This window comes from Entelurus aequoreus, linkage group LG12 (genome assembly GCF_033978785.1).
Source record: "Entelurus aequoreus isolate RoL-2023_Sb linkage group LG12, RoL_Eaeq_v1.1, whole genome shotgun sequence".
Classification (NCBI taxonomy): Eukaryota; Metazoa; Chordata; class Actinopteri; order Syngnathiformes; family Syngnathidae; genus Entelurus; species Entelurus aequoreus.
The window spans coordinates 13,413,992-13,434,954 of NC_084742.1; the positions used below are offsets into that span (position 1 = coordinate 13,413,992).

General features: G+C 40.6%; 1 protein-coding gene across 4 annotated transcripts in view; it reads right to left on the minus strand.

Annotated features, from left to right (window-relative positions):
• gnptab (N-acetylglucosamine-1-phosphate transferase subunits alpha and beta) overlaps positions 1-20,963 on the minus strand; it is a 56,257-nt gene that overhangs the window by 1,038 nt on the left and 34,256 nt on the right. For 3 of the 4 annotated variants that reach the window (XM_062064784.1, XM_062064786.1, XM_062064787.1), the window contains exons 7-20: positions 19,661-19,795; positions 13,250-13,411; positions 13,001-13,180; positions 11,484-11,654; positions 11,294-11,417; positions 10,928-11,143; positions 9,972-10,849; positions 6,953-7,152; positions 6,659-6,878; positions 5,516-5,629; positions 5,358-5,443; positions 5,186-5,284; positions 4,932-5,099; positions 220-310 (exon numbers count right to left, since the gene is read on the minus strand). In XM_062064784.1, coding sequence (XP_061920768.1) covers positions 220-310; positions 4,932-5,099; positions 5,186-5,284; positions 5,358-5,443; positions 5,516-5,629; positions 6,659-6,878; positions 6,953-7,152; positions 9,972-10,849; positions 10,928-11,143; positions 11,294-11,417; positions 11,484-11,654; positions 13,001-13,180; positions 13,250-13,411; positions 19,661-19,795 — 2,844 coding nt within the window. The remainder of the gene's footprint in view (positions 1-219; positions 311-4,931; positions 5,100-5,185; positions 5,285-5,357; positions 5,444-5,515; positions 5,630-6,658; positions 6,879-6,952; positions 7,153-9,971; positions 10,850-10,927; positions 11,144-11,293; positions 11,418-11,483; positions 11,655-13,000; positions 13,181-13,249; positions 13,412-19,660; positions 19,796-20,963) is intronic. The other variant, XM_062064785.1, reaches the window with a different exon arrangement.

Here is a 20,963-nt window from a genome sequence, read left to right on the forward strand (position 1 = left end):
GATTCGCGTCGGTCTTTTTTTGGCTACAAAATTGCGTAATCCGACTCAGCGGGTGTCGTCTCGCATGGGGGGGTCTTTGGTTTCAGCGAAGTCAGGTCTTGGCGCTGCGCGGGCACACATGAGACGGACAAAAGTCCCTGCGCGGAATTTTAGCAGCGGGGGCCCCGGAATCATAACTGCGGCATGAATCATGGAAATGAAGGACGCGAGGACACTGACCTGCTCAGCGAAGAAGGAAATGACCGTGAAGGCCACCAGCGTCACGAGGACACAGTGGGTCCAGAACTTCAGCTTGTCGCGGTAAACCCGCCTGGGGGGAAAGAAAAGGTTCCGTTAGATCAGCTGTTGTCAATGTCGCGCCCGACATTTGGATGTTGATTGACACGTGTGAGCGGTAGGGACGGTGATGTTGTCCAACGCGCTGACATCACCCAACAACATCCAGGGAGGAGCTGATGAAACGCTCCCACGTGATGATCTGGTGAGGATCTCACAGCTTGATCTGAGGCAACTTGTCTAATTTTAAAGCCTCCTTGTGTGCTCTCAGAAGAAAGACGCCCCTTGAAGAAAGTAGTGTGGGCCTGAAGACATGACCCCAGCCCCCCTCCCCCCCCGCCCAGTGACAAGCTGACAACATTTGGCCCGGCGTGCTGACAGACTCCTGGACCGACTCAGTTGCTGAAATGTTGCTTGACAGAGCGATTGATTACTCCACCAACAAGCCAGATTTTCACGGGTGTGGCTTTGTTTGTGTATGTAGATGTTTCTCTCTACAACAAACAATTAACATTTTTCTACACACTTTTTCTATTATTTCTGTACCTTTTTCTACACATTTTATTTGATGATTTTTCAAAATAATGTTATTTTATAATTTCTAAACATTTTACACTTTTTTTTTATTTATAGATTTTGTACACTTTTTTTCTATTATTTCTATAAAAAAAATTTAAATATTTTTTAAATATTTGTGTAAATTTTTATACACGTTTTCTGTACTTGTATACATTTTTCTACAACTTTTTGTATTTGTAAAAAAAATTCTACATGTTTTTGTATTTGTATACATTTTTCTACATGTTTTTGTATTATTTGTAAACATTTTTCTACATGTTTTTGTGTTTGCACACATTTTTGTACATGTTTTTGTATTACTTGAACACATTTTTCTACATGTTTTTGTATTATTGTAAACATTTTTGTACCTGTTTTTGTGTTTGCGTATTACTTTTACACATTTTTGTACATGTTTTTGTATTATTTGTAAACATTCTACATGCTTGTCCATATTATTTGTATACATTTTCTACATGACTGTATTATTTGTGTACATTTTTTACATGTTTTTCTAACAATTGTAAACATTTTTCTACATGTTTCTTTGTATTATTTGACATAACAATCTTGCAGTGTTTTTACTCAACTGTAGTCTTTAAACTAGTATGCAGTTTAATGTTTATTATTTTTTACAAACTTCATTTTGGTACGAGAAGTGGACAGACTCTTTGAAACATATTTACAGAAGCGGTGACGCGAGCTGCTCACTGGCACTCCGACTACGTAGTTTGAAGAGAAATGTGAAATGAAGGATGAGTGGACCAAAGGTAAATCAAATCAAATGTTTACTATTTACTTTGTTACATGTTGTAAAAGTAGTCAGTGACACCATTTGTTTTATCATTTGTCTCAAGCCGAGTGAACCGAATGCTAATGCTTATAGACGAACGCTAATTCTGATGAGTTTATGTTGACGCCTTGAGATAAACACCAAAAATTCATCTTTATATATTATTTACAGCTGGAATAAAGACTCGCCTGACCCTCATGAATTCATCTTTTACAGAGGGCACGACTTTCTGATGGTTGGACAATTAATTAAAGCCTGACTTTTTATGTAAAATTCAGTACACTTTGTTTTCAAATCATTTTGTTTGGTATAATATTGCTTGGTATTTTATTCATCTATACTTTAGTACAAGAAATATGATTTTTATTATTATATTATTGTCTGTTTATTTACATCAGGGGTGTCCAAACCCCAGCTCCCCATCTTCAATTTGACCCGCAAGACGATGGCACAAGTTCAATTTCAATAAGCAATTTAAATACCCAGGGGGTCTGACAGGTGGCAAATTGTCACTATCTTGGGGATAATGTGAGAAACTCAGATCAGTGAACGTAATGTGTACTTTCATGACATAAGCACATACTTTACTTTTATGACCCAATCCATACACCCTTTACTTGTCAAGGCTAGAAAAAACATTTCAACCAGCCCAAAAAGTCAACAGACATGGTCACACGCAACACGACCTGCTCACTGAACTTTGTGGACATTATATTTTAAAAAAAAACATCCCATCACCATAAAGAATTTGAAATGACACCCATTTAAATCCACTGCAAGGCATGATGGGGAAAATGCAAAAGACTCTCTCCACACTTATCCATGTTTGACTTTGAGTTTCTTCATATTTTTGATTGATTATAAAGCTTCAAAGAGGTCGTCACGGAAGTAAACAAGGTAGGAGTTGAACTTTCACAAACTCTTTATATTCAATTATAATCGTTATTTATATATCCACTATAATATAATATGTAATCACACACACACACACGCACACACATTTTTAGTTACTTTGCATGCGGTCGGCTTTGGCCCCCGGACACATTTTTTTTAGCCCAATGTGGCCGAGTCACAAAGTTTGAACACCCCTGATTTACATGGTATCAGAGTAGAAATATACTACACCACTCAGCCATACGTCATCAGCCTGATTTGCATAAACTACCCTGAATTGTGAAATGTGGTAGAAAAACTAACCACACGAGTCTAAGGGAACCTTTAGTTTCAGGAACTTAAAGGGGAACTTTAATTTCGCCCAAAAAAAACAATAAAAAAACATCCAAAAAGCACCAACAGAACTCCAGTTACATTTCGTGACTTGAATATTAATCAAGTATTAGTGATATTGTTATAAGCGCTAACGCAGACAAACTATTTATAGCAACGCCGTGATCACTTCTGTTTGTCCCTATGTTTACAACATTGAGTGGTCTGCTGTTTCCTCGCTTCCCTGCTCGTTGAAATTTATTGTAGATCATGAATCATGTCTCCCACCTGGATAATAGAAGAACAAGGATGTAATCCGACAAGTTGGTACACTTCGACAGCCAATTTAGATCCGGAAATGGCGAGAACGACATGAAAAGACGCTTGGTTCCCCCCGCACCCCTTTTCTTCCCGAGGATTATGAGTCATTCTTCATCTAAACGGGAATGTAACAAGATTCTATCAATTGGCATCCTAATGACAGCAGACATTGTACAGTAAGTAACTTTCTGCTGTAACACACTTCCATCCACATTTCTTAAACTTTACTAAGCACTTATCTCTTGGTGTTGTTTCACGCTAGTTTAGTGGCTAGCTGAGTGATTAGCTTGCCTGCTCCGGCTTGCTTTTACTTTGTGTGTAATATGTTTAGCCTTGACCCCCAGTGATATTACATGTGTGAAATGTAGTTCAGGAATTTGTTAAAACTGGAGGCAGCTGAAACTTATTTTAATGCAATGATTATGCCTCGCTTTTAATATTGTATAACAAGTTGGTCCCAGGCAAGCAAAATCACACTAAGGGCATTGTAAACCTTACACAAACAATCCCTCAAAATCCTTGACCGAAAACCACAACAACACCATCTCTGTTGAGTCCTTCAAAAACAGACAGTTAAATTTTGACAACATTCAAAGGTTAGCATCAATACGAATGTTCCATAGAATCCTAATAACACTGCACCAGCGCCACTTAAGCACTTTGTACAGTTTACATCTGCTGTGACAACTAGAAACACACAAGCCTCCACCAGGGGGCAGTGTAGCATACCCAGATCTAAAACCTCTTTTGCACAATCAGCCTTTTCATATAAAGGAAAAGGAAGGACCTCACAACAAACTCGGAGTCAAACAGATTATTCTTCATTCACAGTCGAACTTAAAAAGTGGCTTTGGCGCAATCAAAGCTGCTCACACGGTCACTAAGGTGGGCACTATGTTTGACCCACATGTCAACTTAATGTGTATTACATTTATGCATGAGAGCATTTTGTTGTGGGCTGTGTCTGTTGAAATCATGGTTGGTTTTTACAAATGATGACAAATGTATTGTCTATGTGTGATTATGTAAATGAGAGGTGCGTTTTTAATGTATAAGTATGTGTCAATGAAAGGATTTTTAATTTGATTACCGTATTTTTCGGACTATAAGTCGCAGTTTTTTTCATAGTTTGGCCGGGGGTGCGACTTATCCTCAGGAGCGATTTATGTGTTAAAATATTAACACATTACCGTAAAATTTAAAATAATATTATTTAGCTCATTCACGTAAGAGACTAGACGTATAAGATTTCATGGGATTTAGCAATTAGGAGTGACAGATTGTTTGGTAAACGTATAGCATGTTCTATATGTTATAGTTATTTGAATGACTCTTACCATAATATGTTACGTTAACATACCAGGCACGTTCTCAGTTGGTTATTTATGCGTCATACACTTATTCAGCCTGTTGTTCACTATTCTTTATTTATTTTAAATTGCCTTTCAAATGTCTATTCTTGGTGTTGGGTTTTATCAAATAAATTTCCCCAAAAAATGCGACTTATACTCCAGTGCGACTTATATATGTTTTTTTTCCTTCTTTATTATGCATTTTCGGCCGGTGCGACTTATACTCCGGAGCAACTTATACTCCGAAAAATACAGTATATGTTATAGTATAATTTTATTGTTATAATTGTATCGCATGTTATTGTATATTTTTAATTTAGGTACCCAGGGACTGCAGATGGAACTTAGCTATTTACCTATAATCTGGTGCAGAACATATCTGCACATTCCAGCATACACTGATTCAGGTTTAGTTGAGGACCTACCATTCTTGGAGCTCATCCATGTGCAGGAAGCGGTTGCGGTACTCCTTAGGCAGCTCAAACTGGGACGGCAGTGGGAACATGGAGTCGTAGAAGTCCCTCAGCACAGCCTTTACTGTAGCGGCGTCCTTATGGGCATGATCAATGTTGTCATTTAGACAGACAAATTTCCTGTGGGAGGAAGAAGGGATGCTGTTCAACGGAGGAGGAGGACGAGTGTAGCACATGAATCTGTAATAGAACAAAGAGGACGCTACCTTGGATTCTTCCGGATGTCATCTAACTGGCCGACCACATGCGACACGTTGGTTCGGACCATCTTGAACGCGATGTCTTCCTCGCCCTTGATCTCAAACCTTCAGAAGAAGTGTACTTTTAGCGATAGCGACAGAGTATTTTACTAGTGAGTGTTACTTCCGGAAATCTCACTTGTACTTGTTCTGGTCTACGAAGGCTTTGCGAATGCGATCCGTGACGGACTTGCAGTGCAGGATGAGGCCTTTGGTGACCGGCGGCTGGAGATGATGAAAACACCACAAAAGTTGATTGGAATATTTGTATTTTTCCAGGAGGTGCTGGCAGCTCACCATGCTGTGATCGTAGTAGGCCTCCTGTGTGGGGTTGACCAGGTGGAGCTGGGTCAGGTTCCCCGGCAGTGTCTTTGAGCAGTTGATCAACATCTGCTCCAAACCTGTCAAGTCCTGAAAAAAGGAAAATCGTCACGAGGGATGGGTGATACGGCCTAAGATCTATATCGCAATTATATATTGCAGCCTACTGCGATATATATTAAAAACGGGTTACAAAGGCTCCTAACTTAGCTGCTGACGTAAAGTATGCGGTAACAGAATTCATAATTTCCAGTTGTGTTATTTTCTCAAAACTATTATTAATATACTTACTAATTTAATCTTAATGGCTGACAGCTTTCTGTTGTAACATGTGTTTCTATCTACACCTCTGTTAAAATGTAATCAGCACTTATCCTTCTGTTGTTTGGGTGCTTTACATTAGTTTTGGGCGATAGTACAAATTGGTAGTTACTGTACAGGGGTAAGTGTCGGTCGTACCAATGCTCATACTCATACTTCAAACTTTCGAGATCATTGAATGATTACATTTTTAATTACAATTATTGTCAGACAATTATAATTAGTGGTGTAACAATATCAATTAAATATTCAAATTATTTCCTTTTTTTTAATTACATATCATATTTTGAGAAAAATAATTAAACAAAAGCAAAACATAATTTTGGCTTATATTTCCTGAATTTGTAAACAATAACAAAAACCACAAAAAATTTGTTTTTATGATGATGCAAAATGTACATTCATATACTTTGTCACTGTCAATATTTATATCGATCTGCCCAACCCGGGTTACGTTCAGAGCTTTAGCTTAGTGCTTAGAATGCTTTTTTTGTATCTTCCTACAGTGTGTAGCGTAGCATGTTTAGCTAGTCTTTGTCCTCTATTCCGCTAGTGATAATGATACTTGTAAGAAGCAGTTGATTTGCTACCATGGAGGCGAGGTTTACTAATTTAAAAACTGCACTGTGGAGGACGCAGTAGTTCGCTTGTTTCTGTCAAATTTGCGGGACACAGCTAGAATGTCATCAACATGCATTATCACAGAATGACCATAGTATTAAAAGGGCTATCGTTGACCAAATGCATATCATTTACATCGTACATCGTGCAACCCAAACGTTTACTCCATGTCGTCACCTGGAGGCTGAGCGGCAGCTCGTGGATCCTTGTGGCGAGAGTCCGAATCTCGCGGTCTGACAAAATGCCGGAGTGATCGGTGTCGATGTCGTCAAACACCTCCGAGACGTTAAGCTGCTGCTGAGTGCTCATCAGGAAGTAAAAGTAGGAAAAGGCAAACTGCATGTCTTCCGGGTGGCGCACACGGTGAGCAGACGTCCTGTCAAACTCATCTGGGAATCTGTGGACAAAAGAGGCGTGTCCTAAAAGGTCCGCCCCTCAAGGAAGGTCCCCGCCAGAAGCTCCAACACTCACATGTCCTGCAGCTCTTGCATGACCAGCCTGTCAATCATATGGGGCATGTGTGCTGGGACCTTGCGGGACGCAAAGCCAAACTGGCGGTTCAGCAGCTTGTTGACGTGGCGCAGCGAGTCGGCAAACGTGTCCAGTAGCTTCCGGCCGGCGGCATCGCTGTCGGTGTCGTACGTTAGTGCCGTCTGCAGGCGCTCTTCTTCCTGTTTCGAACAAGATGCAACTTTATGTAACATTACATTTAAATAGGAACAGCGTTTCCAACGGAAAGGTAATGTATTTGTGGTGGCAGTGGCGTGGCCAGGTGCTGGTATCAAGATGACGTCATCATATAATTTGCATAATTGGCTTTGATGCATGTACTGTATTTCTAAAACAAAGTTATACATATATTTAAAGACATGTACAGTACAGGCCAAAAGTTTGGACACACTTTCTCATTCAATGCGTTTTCTTTATTTTCATGACTATTTACATTGTAGATTGTCACTGAAGGCATCAAAACTATGAATGAACACATGTGGAGTTATACGCTCGGATTACTGCGTTGCACACTCTTGTCATTCTCTCGATGAGCTTCAAGAGGTAGTCACCTGAAATGGTTTTCACTTCACAGGTGTGCTTGAAGCTCATCGAGAGAATGCCAAGAGTGTGCAAAGCAGTAATCAGAGCAAAGGGTGGCTATTTTGAAGAAACTGCAATATAAAACATGTTTTCAGTTATTACACCTTTTTTTGTTAAGTACATAACTAGCTATATATTATATAACACCCAGAAACGCCGCCGGCTTCGCTGGGCCCGAGCTCATCTAAGATGGACTGATGCAAAGTGCAAAAGTGTTCTGTAGTCTGATGAGTCCACATTTCAAATTGTTTTTGGAAACTGTGGACGTTGTGTCCTCCAGACTAAAGAAGAAAATAACCATCCGAATTGTTATAGGCGCAAAGTTCAAAAGCCAGCATCTGTGATGGTATGGGGGTGTATTAGTGCCAAAGGCATGGGTAACTTACACATCTGTGAAGGCGCCATTAATGCTGAAAGGTACATACAGGTTTTGGAGCAACATATGTTGCCATCCATGCAACGTCTTCTTCATGGATACCCCTGCTTATTTCAGCAAGACAATGCCAAGCCACATTCTGCACGTGTTACAACAGCGTGTCTTCTTAGTAAATGAGTGCGGGTACTAGACTGGCCTGCCTGTAGTCCAGACATGTCTCCCGTTGAAAATGTGTGGCGCATTATGAAGCGTTAAATACCACAACGGAGACCCCAGACTGTTGAACAATTTAAGCTGTACATCAAGCAAGAATGGGAAAGAATTCCACCTGAAAAGCTTCAAAAATTGGTCTCCTCAGTTCCCAAATGTTTACTGAGTGTTGTTAAAAGGAAAGGCCATGTAATACAGTGGTAAAAATGCCTCTGTGCCAACTTTTTTGCAATGTTTTGCTGCCATTAAATTCTAAGTGAATGATTTGCAAAAAAATATATATGTTTCTCCTTTTGAACATTAAATATCTTTGCAGTGTATTCAATAATATAACTTGAAAAGGATTTGCAGATCATTGTATTCTGTTTTTATTTACGATTTACACAACGTGCCAACTACACTGGTTTTGGATATATATATATATATATATATATATATATATATATATATATATATATATATATATATATATATATATATATATATATACACTACCGTTCAAAAGATTGGGGTCACATTGAAATGTCCTTATTTTTGAAGGAAAAGCACTGTACTTTTCAATGAAGATAACTTTAAACTAGTCTTAACTTTAAAGAAATACACTCTATACATTGATAATGTGGTAAATGACTATTCTAGCTGCAAATGTCTGGTTTCTGGTGCAATATCTACATAGGTGTATAGAGGCCCATTTCCAGCAACTATCACTCCAGTGTTCTAATGGTACAATGTGTTTGCTCATTGGCTCAGAAGGCTAATTGATGATTAGAAAACCCTTGTGCAATCATGTTCACACATCTGAAAACAGTTTAGCTCGTTACAGAAGCTACAAAACTGACCTTCCTTTGAGCAGATTGAGTTTCTGGAGCATCACATTTGTGGGGTCAATTAAACGCTCAAAATGGCCAGAAAAAGAGAACTTTCATCTGAAACTCAACAGTCTATTCTTGTTCTTAGAAATGAAGGCTATTCCACAAAATTGTTTGGGTGACCCCAAACTTTTGAACGGTAGTGTATATATATATATATATATATATATATATATATATATATATATATATATATATATATATATATATATATATATATATATATATATATATATATATATATATATATATATATATTTTTTATATATATATATATATATATATATATATATATATATATATATATATATATATATATATATATATATATATATATATATATATATATATAATTTATTTGATAAAACCCAACACCAAGAATAGACACTTGAAATGCAATTTAAAATAGATAAAGAATAGTGAACAACAGGCTGAATAAGTGTACATTATATGACGCATAAATAGCCAACTGAGAACGTGCCTGGTATGTTAACGTAACATATTATGGTAAGAGTCATTCAAATAACTATAACATATAGAACATGCTATATGTTTACCAAACAATCTGTCACTCCTAATCGCTAAATCCGATGAAATCTTATACGTCTAGTCTCTTACGTGAATGAGCTAAATAATATTATTTTAAATTTTACGGTAATGTGTTAATAATTTCACACATAAGTCGCACCCCTGGACAAACTATGAAAAAAACTGACTTATAGTCCGAAAAATACGGTGTATGTATATATATATATATATATATATATATATCTTCCTCCCTGTGTCTGCCCTAACCCATCTAAAACATAATCTCCCTTGGTTAGATAACCAAACGTAGTGCTAACGTTTAGAGAACACGTGCATAGAATTGATCTATTTCCCAACCTCTCGTTTTAGACGTAGATTATAAATCATAATATGACCCCTTAAAGGCTACACTTACTTCCAGTAGGTCTTGGAAGTACTTCTTCTTCTCCCAGGGCAGGAAGCCTCTGTCAGCGGGGACAAAGTGTTGGAGCCGCCTACCCACTGGAGCAGCAGCAGGGGTCTCTGCTTGACCCTCAGTGCTCTTGACTTTGGTAATTCGGCTCAGTAGCTTAGAGGTTTTAGGCCGTTCCACAGCGGGAAGAACAGGATGCAAGTCCTCAACAGGAACTGGAATGAAATGACTGTTACGTTTGTCTTGTCCATCCATGATCCCCTCATTATCTTTCCGAGTTGTCGCCTGCTGGGATCTGAGCAGCTGAGCCTTGGTGATGTTGTACCCCTTTAAGGTAATATCTCCCCTGAGAAGTTTCTCAGCCAGCTTCTGAAGATCGCTGCGCACAGCAGTTGGCAGGAGCGACTCGTTGACAGCGGGAACTTCGATGATGGACTGAAGTTCGTTGGGTTGCCTCATTTGGATCTGAGGACCCCGTTTGTCTTCGGGTATGTCTGAAAACAAGAACGGCGGTTCTGTGGTCGTGGTGGGCTTTGGGCTGAAACTGTCCTTGCTGGTCTGGGACTTGTTAGCTTGAGGTAGCTGACGTGTGTCGACAGCCACGTTGAAGCTCATGGTAAACGCTGTGTTGTCCTCTTGTTGGAAGGTGAGGTTGTACTGGATCTGAGTGGCGTTGTAGTTGGCGTTGAGCAGCAGGTGAATGGTTTTCCACTTGTTGGCCACAGAGGTGTGCCGCACCACCGCGTTGTCTGTGACGTGGGCCTCGGAGATCCGGTGAGCCAGCCTTTCAAAGCCAAAATAAGGTCTGATCTCTCCTACTGGGAGGGTGTACATACTCTGGTTGCTCAGCAAAGTGACGCGGTGCAGCTCGCCGAAGTGGTCTGCAGCATAGATCAATAAAATCAGCCTGATAATGAAACAATTCTGAGCAGAACCGCTAATATTTGCTTCAATGTCACCTGTGCCGCAGTCGCCCACGTCGTAGCCGCAGGAGAGAACGTTGCAGGCTTGGTCGCAGAATTTGTCCGCCAGCCAGGAGGTGGCGCAACCTTGATTACAGTACGAGGCTCCACTCGGGCCACCTTGCCCACCGGCAAACTGCCACAACGGCCCCCCAGGTCCACCGGGTCCCCCGGCACCGATTCCACCTGCAAACCTGCTGCTCCCTGCAGCCCCTTGTAGAAAAAATAGCCATGATGCGTATGACGTTATAAAAGGACTAAAATACTCAAGAACAGTTTTTTTCCAGAAAGCCAGAACCACTCTGAACTCACACATGTAAATGAAATTATTTTATCCTTTAACGCCATATAAAATGTCTTTACCTGTGCAGTCTCCTCCATCCCAGTCACAAGCAGAGTTGTTGCACGCTTTGTCGCAGTAGCCGTCTTTAATCCAGGATCCCGGACAACCCTCGGCACAGTTGGGAACAGGCCAGGTGAGATACACCTGCAGGGAAGCGAGAGATGGTTGTCCACGAAAAGGTGGTGCAGTATATCAATTTATTGCGATTACCTTCTGTCCTTTGGAATGGCTGTAAAAATCATCCGGCCATACGTCTTTGCCAAACATGACATCATCGTTGAGGTAGATGAACTTCTGCGAGAGCCCCGGTATGCGGTGGATGTGGCTCTCGATAGCGGGTGAGCTGAAGGTGGGAAGGTGGCTGTTGTTCAAGAAGATCTCCTGACGTTGAAAGTAGGGGTGTTCAGATCAGGGTTTTATGCCGAGTAATCATATGTAATTAAGGGGCTGTTTGCAACATGCTTGAAGTTACATGAACACCACTGGCTAGCTTATGTTACCATTAGCAGTTACATCGAACACTATATTTTAAATGACTATATTGTTCACACAAAAAATTGCTTGTCTGAGGTTCAGGCTTGTCAGTCACCGCTGCCTTGTTTACACGAACACACCTGCAGCATGTGCACACACCCAAAATCAGTCCAAGAGAAGCAGCTTATAATTTGCAGTCATGTTGCTAGTATCGCCGTCTGGATTGATCCCTCCTATTTACAATGAAGCTTCAGCGGTTTCAACGGTTTTTAGCTTCCTGTGTCATCCTGCTCAGTGTGTGCGTGTGTAGTAGGGGTGCACAAAAATCGATTCAATTCCAAATTGAGACTCTTATTCATCTCGATTCCATATTGATTCATAATTTTCAAAAAGACAAAAAACTAATTAAATACAATGTTTTTCTTACATAACTATTTAAAAAATGTTTGTTGGCCATCTCCATGCAACTACAAGGAGCTTTTCTAACCTGTAACCTGCTTTAAATAATTAATAATCATACTAAATAATACATGTGTTTGAATCAAGAATCAATTCTGAATCGAATCGTCACCCCAGGAATCGGATCGAATCGTTAGGTGCCCAAAGATTTACATTCCTAGTAACTATTCCTTTTACTCCAGTCTTCCAGTGATAATGGTACATGGAGGAAAATTTGTGCAATTTTTTAGTATCTTTCAAGCGTCTTCGCACTGTGGATAGATGCGGATGCCAGCTTGCTCTCAGTGTGTGTAAGAAAGAATGAGCTAATGTAATTGTGTCTCCCAGAGCATGCATCCCGTTTGAGGGGATAATTTACATGAGTACAATCTAATGTAAACAATGGGACACAGTCGCCGTAAGTATCGGCTGGACTCGTCAGCTCAGCAGTTTAAAAATAGGCTCCAACTGGTGATCGAACCCAGTACTGCTGTCTTTCACGACCAGCACTAATGCTTTGCGCAGTGGCAATCTTGAGGTAAATTTGCCATTATTTTCTTATAAATGATGAAGCAGAAAAGGAATATGGATGTTTGCGTTAAATTTCATATGAAGCGCCCAGTCGTTCATTAATTTACATTTTATATGCACTTCTTCAGGCAAAACAATGACCCCCACAGATTGCATGGCCCTACTCACAGCGTGTGATCTAGTGCTACCCTGGTTAAAAGTAAAAGGTTATAATAAAACCCAATAAGTGTAAAGCACTCGTCAGGCTCACTGGTCTTGTGAAAGTTTGACGGTTTGGATTGTACCTGATGTGTGACAACTGAAACGCGAGGGTTATCCAGGTTGAGCCAAGAGGGAATCTGCCCGTTAGTGACGATGAAAACGTGTCGCACCCAGGGGGCGTGTCTCTCCACGGAGCGCAGAGAATAGCGCAGCTCCTCGTTGTCCTCGAAGCGGCTGGCTGAGACGTCTTCATCCTGCTTGGACTGGACAGTCAAATATTGACGGCATGTTGGAAAGACTCTTTAAAGTTTGCCGGCTCGATTTTTCGTTACCTGTGAGATGGCGGTCAGGTCCCAGAAGAGGTAGGCGGGGCTAATGGTGAGTTCCTTCCCGTCCAATGTCAGGTTCTTCTTGGCCTTTTGCATGAGATCAGTAAAGTCCTGCGAGCTTTTCAGGTGGAGCAGAGCGATGCTGGCCTCTGAGTACAACTCAAACTGAAAAGGACACAATTAAAGTTACACTTTTGAAAAAAAATGTAATGTGTTTATTTCTATACAACTATCAAGTAAGTCATTGTAGTGTCTTTCTTTGATCGCATTCAATGAGTGAAAAGCAGTGTGTTGAATTGAACATTGTGTTCATTTTCTAGCTTTGAGATGGACAAGCAATGAAGAGAAGTGTGTGTGGTAGTATTTGGATTGGAAACTATGTGATGTCATCAAGACCACACATAGCGTGTGTGTGTGTGTGAGCGTGCGTGTATGAGTGTGCTACCCCTCCCCTCCCATCAAGAAGCGCTTGCCGCTTTGCTCACTCCATCATCGAATGTCTCACATGAGCTGCTACCTCCTCCACACGCCTCCTTTTTCGGCCATGATCAGTTGGGTCTCATACGGGCCCGGATCACATTGCATCTCTATTATAGCTCTGAGCGCAGGCTCCGTCGTGAGCCAGTGTAAACAGTCTTACTCACACACACACACAAGTAAACAAACGGGCAAAACATAGCACACACAACACCTCACAGCACAATTAAGGTACAAATTATATACACACACGATTCACACTCGGTACACACTTAAACAAAATATGAAGATGCAGTGTTTCCCCTACATTTGTTTATTTGTGGTGGCCACAGATACATTTGGACCGTCACAGAAAAAACTTTTTTAATGGCTTGCCCTCACTCACAAACACATTATAATGGGACTGTCTGAGTGGCTTGTAGTTACAATTCTGTATAGTAGATGGCATTGTTACTCTGCATAGTCATAGGCAGATGGAAGGCAATTTGCAAATGATAGCCAACAACTGGTTTGACAAACGGACAGATGGTTATTAAACAGAACGTGTAACCCGCCTGGTTCCGCCCCCTCCACTGTGCCCGGGAATTGAACCATAGTCCGCGGATTGAGAGACGAGTGTCGAGCTGTCAGCGCATCTCTTAAGGCGCGAGGCAGTGGTGTTTACTTTACATTAGGGCTGTCCCAATCCTATATTGATATCGGATTATATTGGCTTAAATGTTAAATCTCCGATACAAGCAGTCCTGCAGCCTGTTTACTTGTGCTAAGCTGGAAAGCCATTTAACATCTAAATGTCTTCCAATAAGCACACATGGTTGGTATTTTCTTCTATATTAGTCAAGTCCTCTACAAAATGTAAACATGGTAGGTTATAGGCTAATAGGAGTTAGAAGCTACACAACAACTAAGCAGACAATAGCACACAAGCTAGACATACGCGATAAGTGTCCTTAATTGAACGATATTGCAGTCTAAAACAGCACATTTGTCAATATAAACAAGTATTTAAATAATAATAGTTGCATATTACTTAAACATACAAATTCTCCAAGGCAAAAGCGCATTAGAAAGTATCCAGTTACAAATGTGTCCACATCATTCAATTTACTGCATCATGAATAGGGTTGCAGCTATTGATTATTTCAGTAATCAGGAAATCTATCGATTAGTTTTTCAATTAATAAACAACAACAACAACAATTAACTATCATTATATGTGGGTAACAACGACAAGGCGCTAACAATAAACACATATTTTACATGTCTTATACAAAGTGCAGGCAAGGCATGCTGGTTACTCCGGCAGCAACCTTCGTCAACACTACACTATAGCTAGGTATGAGTGTATGTATGTAGGTATGTGTTTTAGGCGGCACCACCTGTACAAAATTAAACCAACACCCAAAATTCAATAACGTCATGTTTTCTTGTTATATAAAGCTTAAAAGGTAGATGGAAGGTATTTTTAGGTGTAAAGAAAATTGATCCACTTTCTGTACATTATACAATACAATCATCCCTGACCAGATCCCACTTCAAAGTTTGCATGTTCACGCTATCTCAGACAATTTTTAAAAACATATTCTAGGCCTAAATTAAAAATTTTCAAACATAAAATGACTAAATGAACTAAAAATATGAATACTACAGTATTATTGGCAACTAAAGGAGACCAAACCAATCAGAGAACGCTGTTTGGTATCAGGGCCACTAATAGGCATTACTATATCAGATTAAACGAGTGGAAAGGTGACACAAGGGTGTTATTTCATGTCTATAGGGCTTTCAAAATCATAAAATCTGTATTTAGAAGATAATAAAACAGTTTTGTATGCTTTAGCTATGTAAATATTTGATTTCTAATGAATAATTCAGACTTGGTGGAAATTCCTTTGCGACAGCCAGCCCTGGATCCAATTAACAGCGATAAACAAGGGATTACTGTAAATGGATCATTTGAATTGAATCGTTAAAGGCTCACTTTTTCCAATAAGTGTACGTATGTACAACTCGTATTTTAAGATGCATTTAAATTATGTAGAATATTGCAATACAGTATATTGCAAAACTGTTTTGTATCGCAACTCAAATATCGTAACACATATGGTAAATTCCTTGCAAATACCCAGCCCTAGTACACAGTGCACACAAACGGTACAAACACGTAACACATTTCCGACAAGCCTATTCAACACAAAATAAAATTAAAAGGTAAACAAACACATCAACAAGCATGCCCCGCGCAGGAGGGTCTTTTATCACCATGGCGCTTGGTGCAATAGCAGCTATAAATATGGGCCATCTCTCAGCACTGAGCCTCTCCTACACTCTGTGCCCATCATCATCATCCATCTTTCACAGAATCAGCCTGGCGACACCAGGAAACACCACTTGGCCGCCCCACACCGTCCCGCCCATGCTAAAATGCCAAAAGGGTGGGCTAGCGCTGCTTGGACCTTGTTTTGGAACAAAGGTAAGGTCAGGAGTTGGCACAAGCAGTTGAAAATGGGGGAAAGGATGACCTTCCAGTGGCGCCGCTCCACTCCCAACAGTTGTAAAACTAATTCCTGCGATGGTGGCTTAGGTAACGTCCAACGGTTGCTATCACATGACATTAAAACCTGGAGACAAGCGTGACAACTGCGCCTCGATGGGCATGCTGTTAACCTACATGTCATCACGCACATAGAAGCTCCTTCTTTAGTTTTTACTCTACTAATGACAGCATTATTCTGCGACACATGGTGGGACACACACAGTAGGTGTGGTGAAATTAACCTCTGCATTTGACCCATCTCCTTGTTCACCGCCTGGGAGGTGAGGGGAGCAGTGAGCAGCAGCGGTGGCCGCGTGCCAGGAATCATTTTGGTGATTTAACCCCCAAATCGAAACCTTAATGCTGAGTGCCAAGCAGGGTGGTAATGGGTCCTATTTTTATAGTCTTTGGTATGACTCGGCCAGGGTTTGAACTCACGACCTACCGATCTGACCATCATTGGTACTTTAACTTTTTTTTTTTTTTTTTAACAAAACAACTCCACAGACATCCAAGGATGATAACGCAATCAGAACACAAGTGTGAGGAACACTTCGGACTGGTTAAGATCCATTCTAATGATGAAACCATTAAGGAATTCCTGACCATGTCCTTTTTGGGGAGGTCTGAGCACAAAAAATAACCATTCCATAAGATTTCTCCTTCTGCAGAGCAAAATATAGACCAGTAACCTGATTGGCCTGCCGTCTGCGCTAATCGGTTTTGCCGGCATTTTACTGGTCGGCTCACTAATAGTCTGCCGGATTCTGCATGAGAGCTGGATTGCTCATTAGTCACATTCCTCTCCACTCCAAATAAAAAGCAGATGTTCTTATTGGAGAAAATTATTAGATGCACCATGCGGAGATTAAAAAAAAGGGAGCTCTTTATTCCGATCACAACATAACTATATAAAAAAACTCCCATCCAAGAAAGAGGAGACATTTGGGAAGAGCTTTTCCCCAGATTGCATTCCTGTAAATTGTAAAAAAAACAAAAAAAACAACTTCATTTCTTAGAGGCCGCCTGACGGCGACACCTTGTGGTAGAGACTTAAAACTCTACCAATGCCAAGGGATGTTGTTTGCAATGTGCAACTCTGCCATCTGCTGGAGTTCTGTTTCTTAGGTGAACGTCAGTGTGGTCAGGAGGATCAGCATAATAATGCTAAACAAAACCCTAATAATGATAATGTAACATAAGTATTAATTTTTGCCCAGTGATGTGTGTCCTAAATGTATTTTCTGTGTTCTTGGGGCATTTAATCGATTGCAACTGGACTGTTCAGTTTGTCCTAAAGGGGCCCTAGTATACAAAACCAACTCTTACTGTTTGTACCTTTTTCTGTGTATTTGGGATTCCCATGAGTCCCAAAAATGTGAAATTAAAAACATGGAGGCATGGCAGATATTTATAAAACAAATATTTCCTTCTAGCTTTAGTTACGTCAGCGGATAGCTCCATAATATGGTAGAAATGTATCCAAAGAGCTTTGCGCGAGGCTGCCATTTTTATTCAGGTGTAGTCCAAAATGATAGTAAATAAGTGCCTTCTTTTTTTCTCTGGCTCGTACATGCACATGCATGCTAAAATCTTCCGCTACTGCCATTTCAAATACAAAGAAGTGTATAATTCTAACTTATATCTGTCAGTAGACTCCATATGGAAGCACTAAAAGCTACAACATGGCTGACGGGGAGAAGACGCAGTTGAAAGGGGCTTGGCTTGGAGGACTTCGTCAAGTTTTTAAGACTGCCCACAAAACAGTACATTCTGAGGAGATGGCTTAAAGATGGTCTGTAAAACATAATCTAAGCACAATGTTGACCAAAGCATCACTAAGCATTACTCTCACGCCATGCACAACGCTGCGGCACCCCTGAGTAGCTCCTTCAGCATTAGACTGTTACATCCACAGAGCAGGAAGGAGAGCTACAGCAGGTCATTTCTACCTACAGCCATAAGACTTTAAAACACACTTACGTGATTAGCGTACTGTGATTTGCTTTTTTCTTGGTGTGCAATATGGTTTTTTGTTTTAAAAGAGTCGTATTCTGATTTTTTTCTACATCTAAAACACTTCCTTGTGGTCTACATAACATATAATAGTGGTTCTTGGGTCAAAATTATGCACAGATTAAGTTTTGGACCATCTTCAAGCCGTTTTCTGACCGTTTCTTAAAGGATACGCCGTTTTGTGTGCAGTCTTATTTACATGCCTACACTTTGACTGCATCTTTTCCTCGTCAGCCATGTTGTAATTTTTAGCGCTTTCATATCAGGTCTACTGACAGATATAAATTACAACTGTACACTACTTTGTATTAGAATTGGCAACAGCAGAGGATGCATGTGCATGTATGAGCCAGTCTGCCCCACAACAAGAGAATAGAGGAAAAAGAAGGAGCTTATTGACTACAACGTCGGACTATAATGGTGGACTCGCGCAAAGCTCTTTAGGTAAATCTTTACCATAAATGGAGATATCCGCCTACGTCACGTTAGACAAACGTCACAAGTTGTGCAAATTCCAAATAGCTCGCATAAAGGAAGGCAATATTGTTTTATAAATATCTCTGCCACGCCTCAATAGTTTGATTTCACATTTTCAAGACTTATTCAGATCCCAAATACACCTCTTTAATATTTATCTATACATAGTGCAACCGTTAGTGGGCAATATGTATTATTTACCGTATTACTCATTTTTAGTTTTCATTACGTTTCATAAACAGTTTTGCTCAATAAAGTGATCGTTAGAATTCCTGTCCTCTTTAAAGTGTCTTGACAGATGTTACAATAATTGAACAATGTTGACACATTGTTTTATCTGTTAAAGCCACTTGATGTCACCTGTCACTCACAGTGGCATTGCAAAATCCTACAGAACAAATGTGTTTATTTTGTTTATAGAGTTCAGATTGGATTCTATTTTGCGTGCAGCATTGATTAGCTGTGCGCAGAGGACACGTGAGCAGTGCGCAACAGTGCATGCGCGCACTTTCGAGGGAACTTTGGTACCAATGACCTAAACCAGAGGCATTTGGAAAAGGAAGATTATTACAACTATGTTTTAGAAAGACAGGCTGGCAAATTTCCCCCCTTACATTACTGCAAATCTTTTTTCTATAAAAAAAAAAGGGCCACTAACAGAAATGAGCGACGGTAGTCTAGAAAACTGGCCAGTTGTTTTTTTTTGGGTGCGTGCTTCCTCACATAGATTTCACCCTGATCGGTCGCCCACAAAAACCGGCCCGGCTCAAAACACTCTTAAGTTGAGGTACCACTGCATACAAAAAAACACCACTTTTAAATAATGTGTGTAAAGCATTTACAGTATTTTTCCAGGACACATTTGATATGGTAATACAACAAACAAATATTTGTAAAAGACATCTTACCTGCTTTATCTTGTCGGTGACAAAGGAGGGTAGTTTGGCTCGCAACTGCTCCGTCTCCTTGAAGGACCCTGGGAAGCCGCTGAGGTAGGCCAGCGTCTGCATGCGGATCAGACCTGGAGCCTCTTTGTCTGTCGTCTGGATATGAAGACCACGAGGAGGCCACGATTAAATGCTGACATTCTTTATAGATCGCGTGACAATTGAAAATTAACCAATAGCAATATAGCCTAAAATCTATATCGCAAAATATATTGCAGCCTCCTGCGATAACAATATATAACACAATATACACTATATTGCCAAAAGTATTTGGCCACTTGCCTTGACTCACATATCAACTTGAAGTGCCATCCCATTCCTAACCCATAGGGTTCAATATGATGTCGGTCCACCTTTTGCAGCTATTACAGCTTCAACTCTTCTGGGAAGGGTGTCCACAAGGTTGCGGGGTGTGTTTACAGGAATTTTCCACCATTCCTCCAAAAGCGCATTGGTGAGGTCACACACTGATGTTGGTCAAGAAGGCCTGGCTCTCAGTTGCCGTTCTAATTCATCCCAAAGGTGTTCTATTGGGTTCAGGTCAGGACTCTGTGCAGGCCAGTCAAGTTCATCCACACCAGACTCTGTCATCCATGTCTTTATGGACCTTGCTTTGTGCACTGGTGCCCAGTCATGTTGGAAGAGGAAGGGGCCTGCTCCAAACTGTTCCCACAAGGTTGGTAGCATGCAATTGTTCAAAATGTTTTGGTATCCTGGAGCATTCAAAGTTCCTTTCACTAAAACTAAGGGGCCAAGCCCAAGTCCTGAAAAACAACCCCACACCATAAGTCCTCCAACACCAAATTTCACACTCGGCACAATGCAGTCCGAAATGTACCGTTCTCCTGGCAACCTCAAACCCAGACTCGTCCATCAGATTGCCAGATAGAAAAGTGTGATTCAGCACTCCAGAGAACACGTCTCCACTGCTCTAGAGTCCAGTGGCGACGTGCTTTACACGCTTTGCATTGGACTTGGTGATGTATGGCTTAGATGCAGCTGCTCGGCCATCGAAACCCATTCCATGAAGCTCTTTGCGTACTGTACGTGGGCTAATTGGAAGGTAACGTGAAGTTTGGAGCTCTGCAGCAACTGACTGTGCAGAAAGTCGGCAACCTCTTTGCACTATTCGCTTCAGCATCCGCTGACCCCTCTCTGTCAGTTTACGTGGCTAACTACTTCGTGGCTGAGTTGCTGTTGTTCCCAAACTCTTCTATTTTCCTATAATAAAGTCGACAGTTGACTTTGTAATATTTAGGTTCGA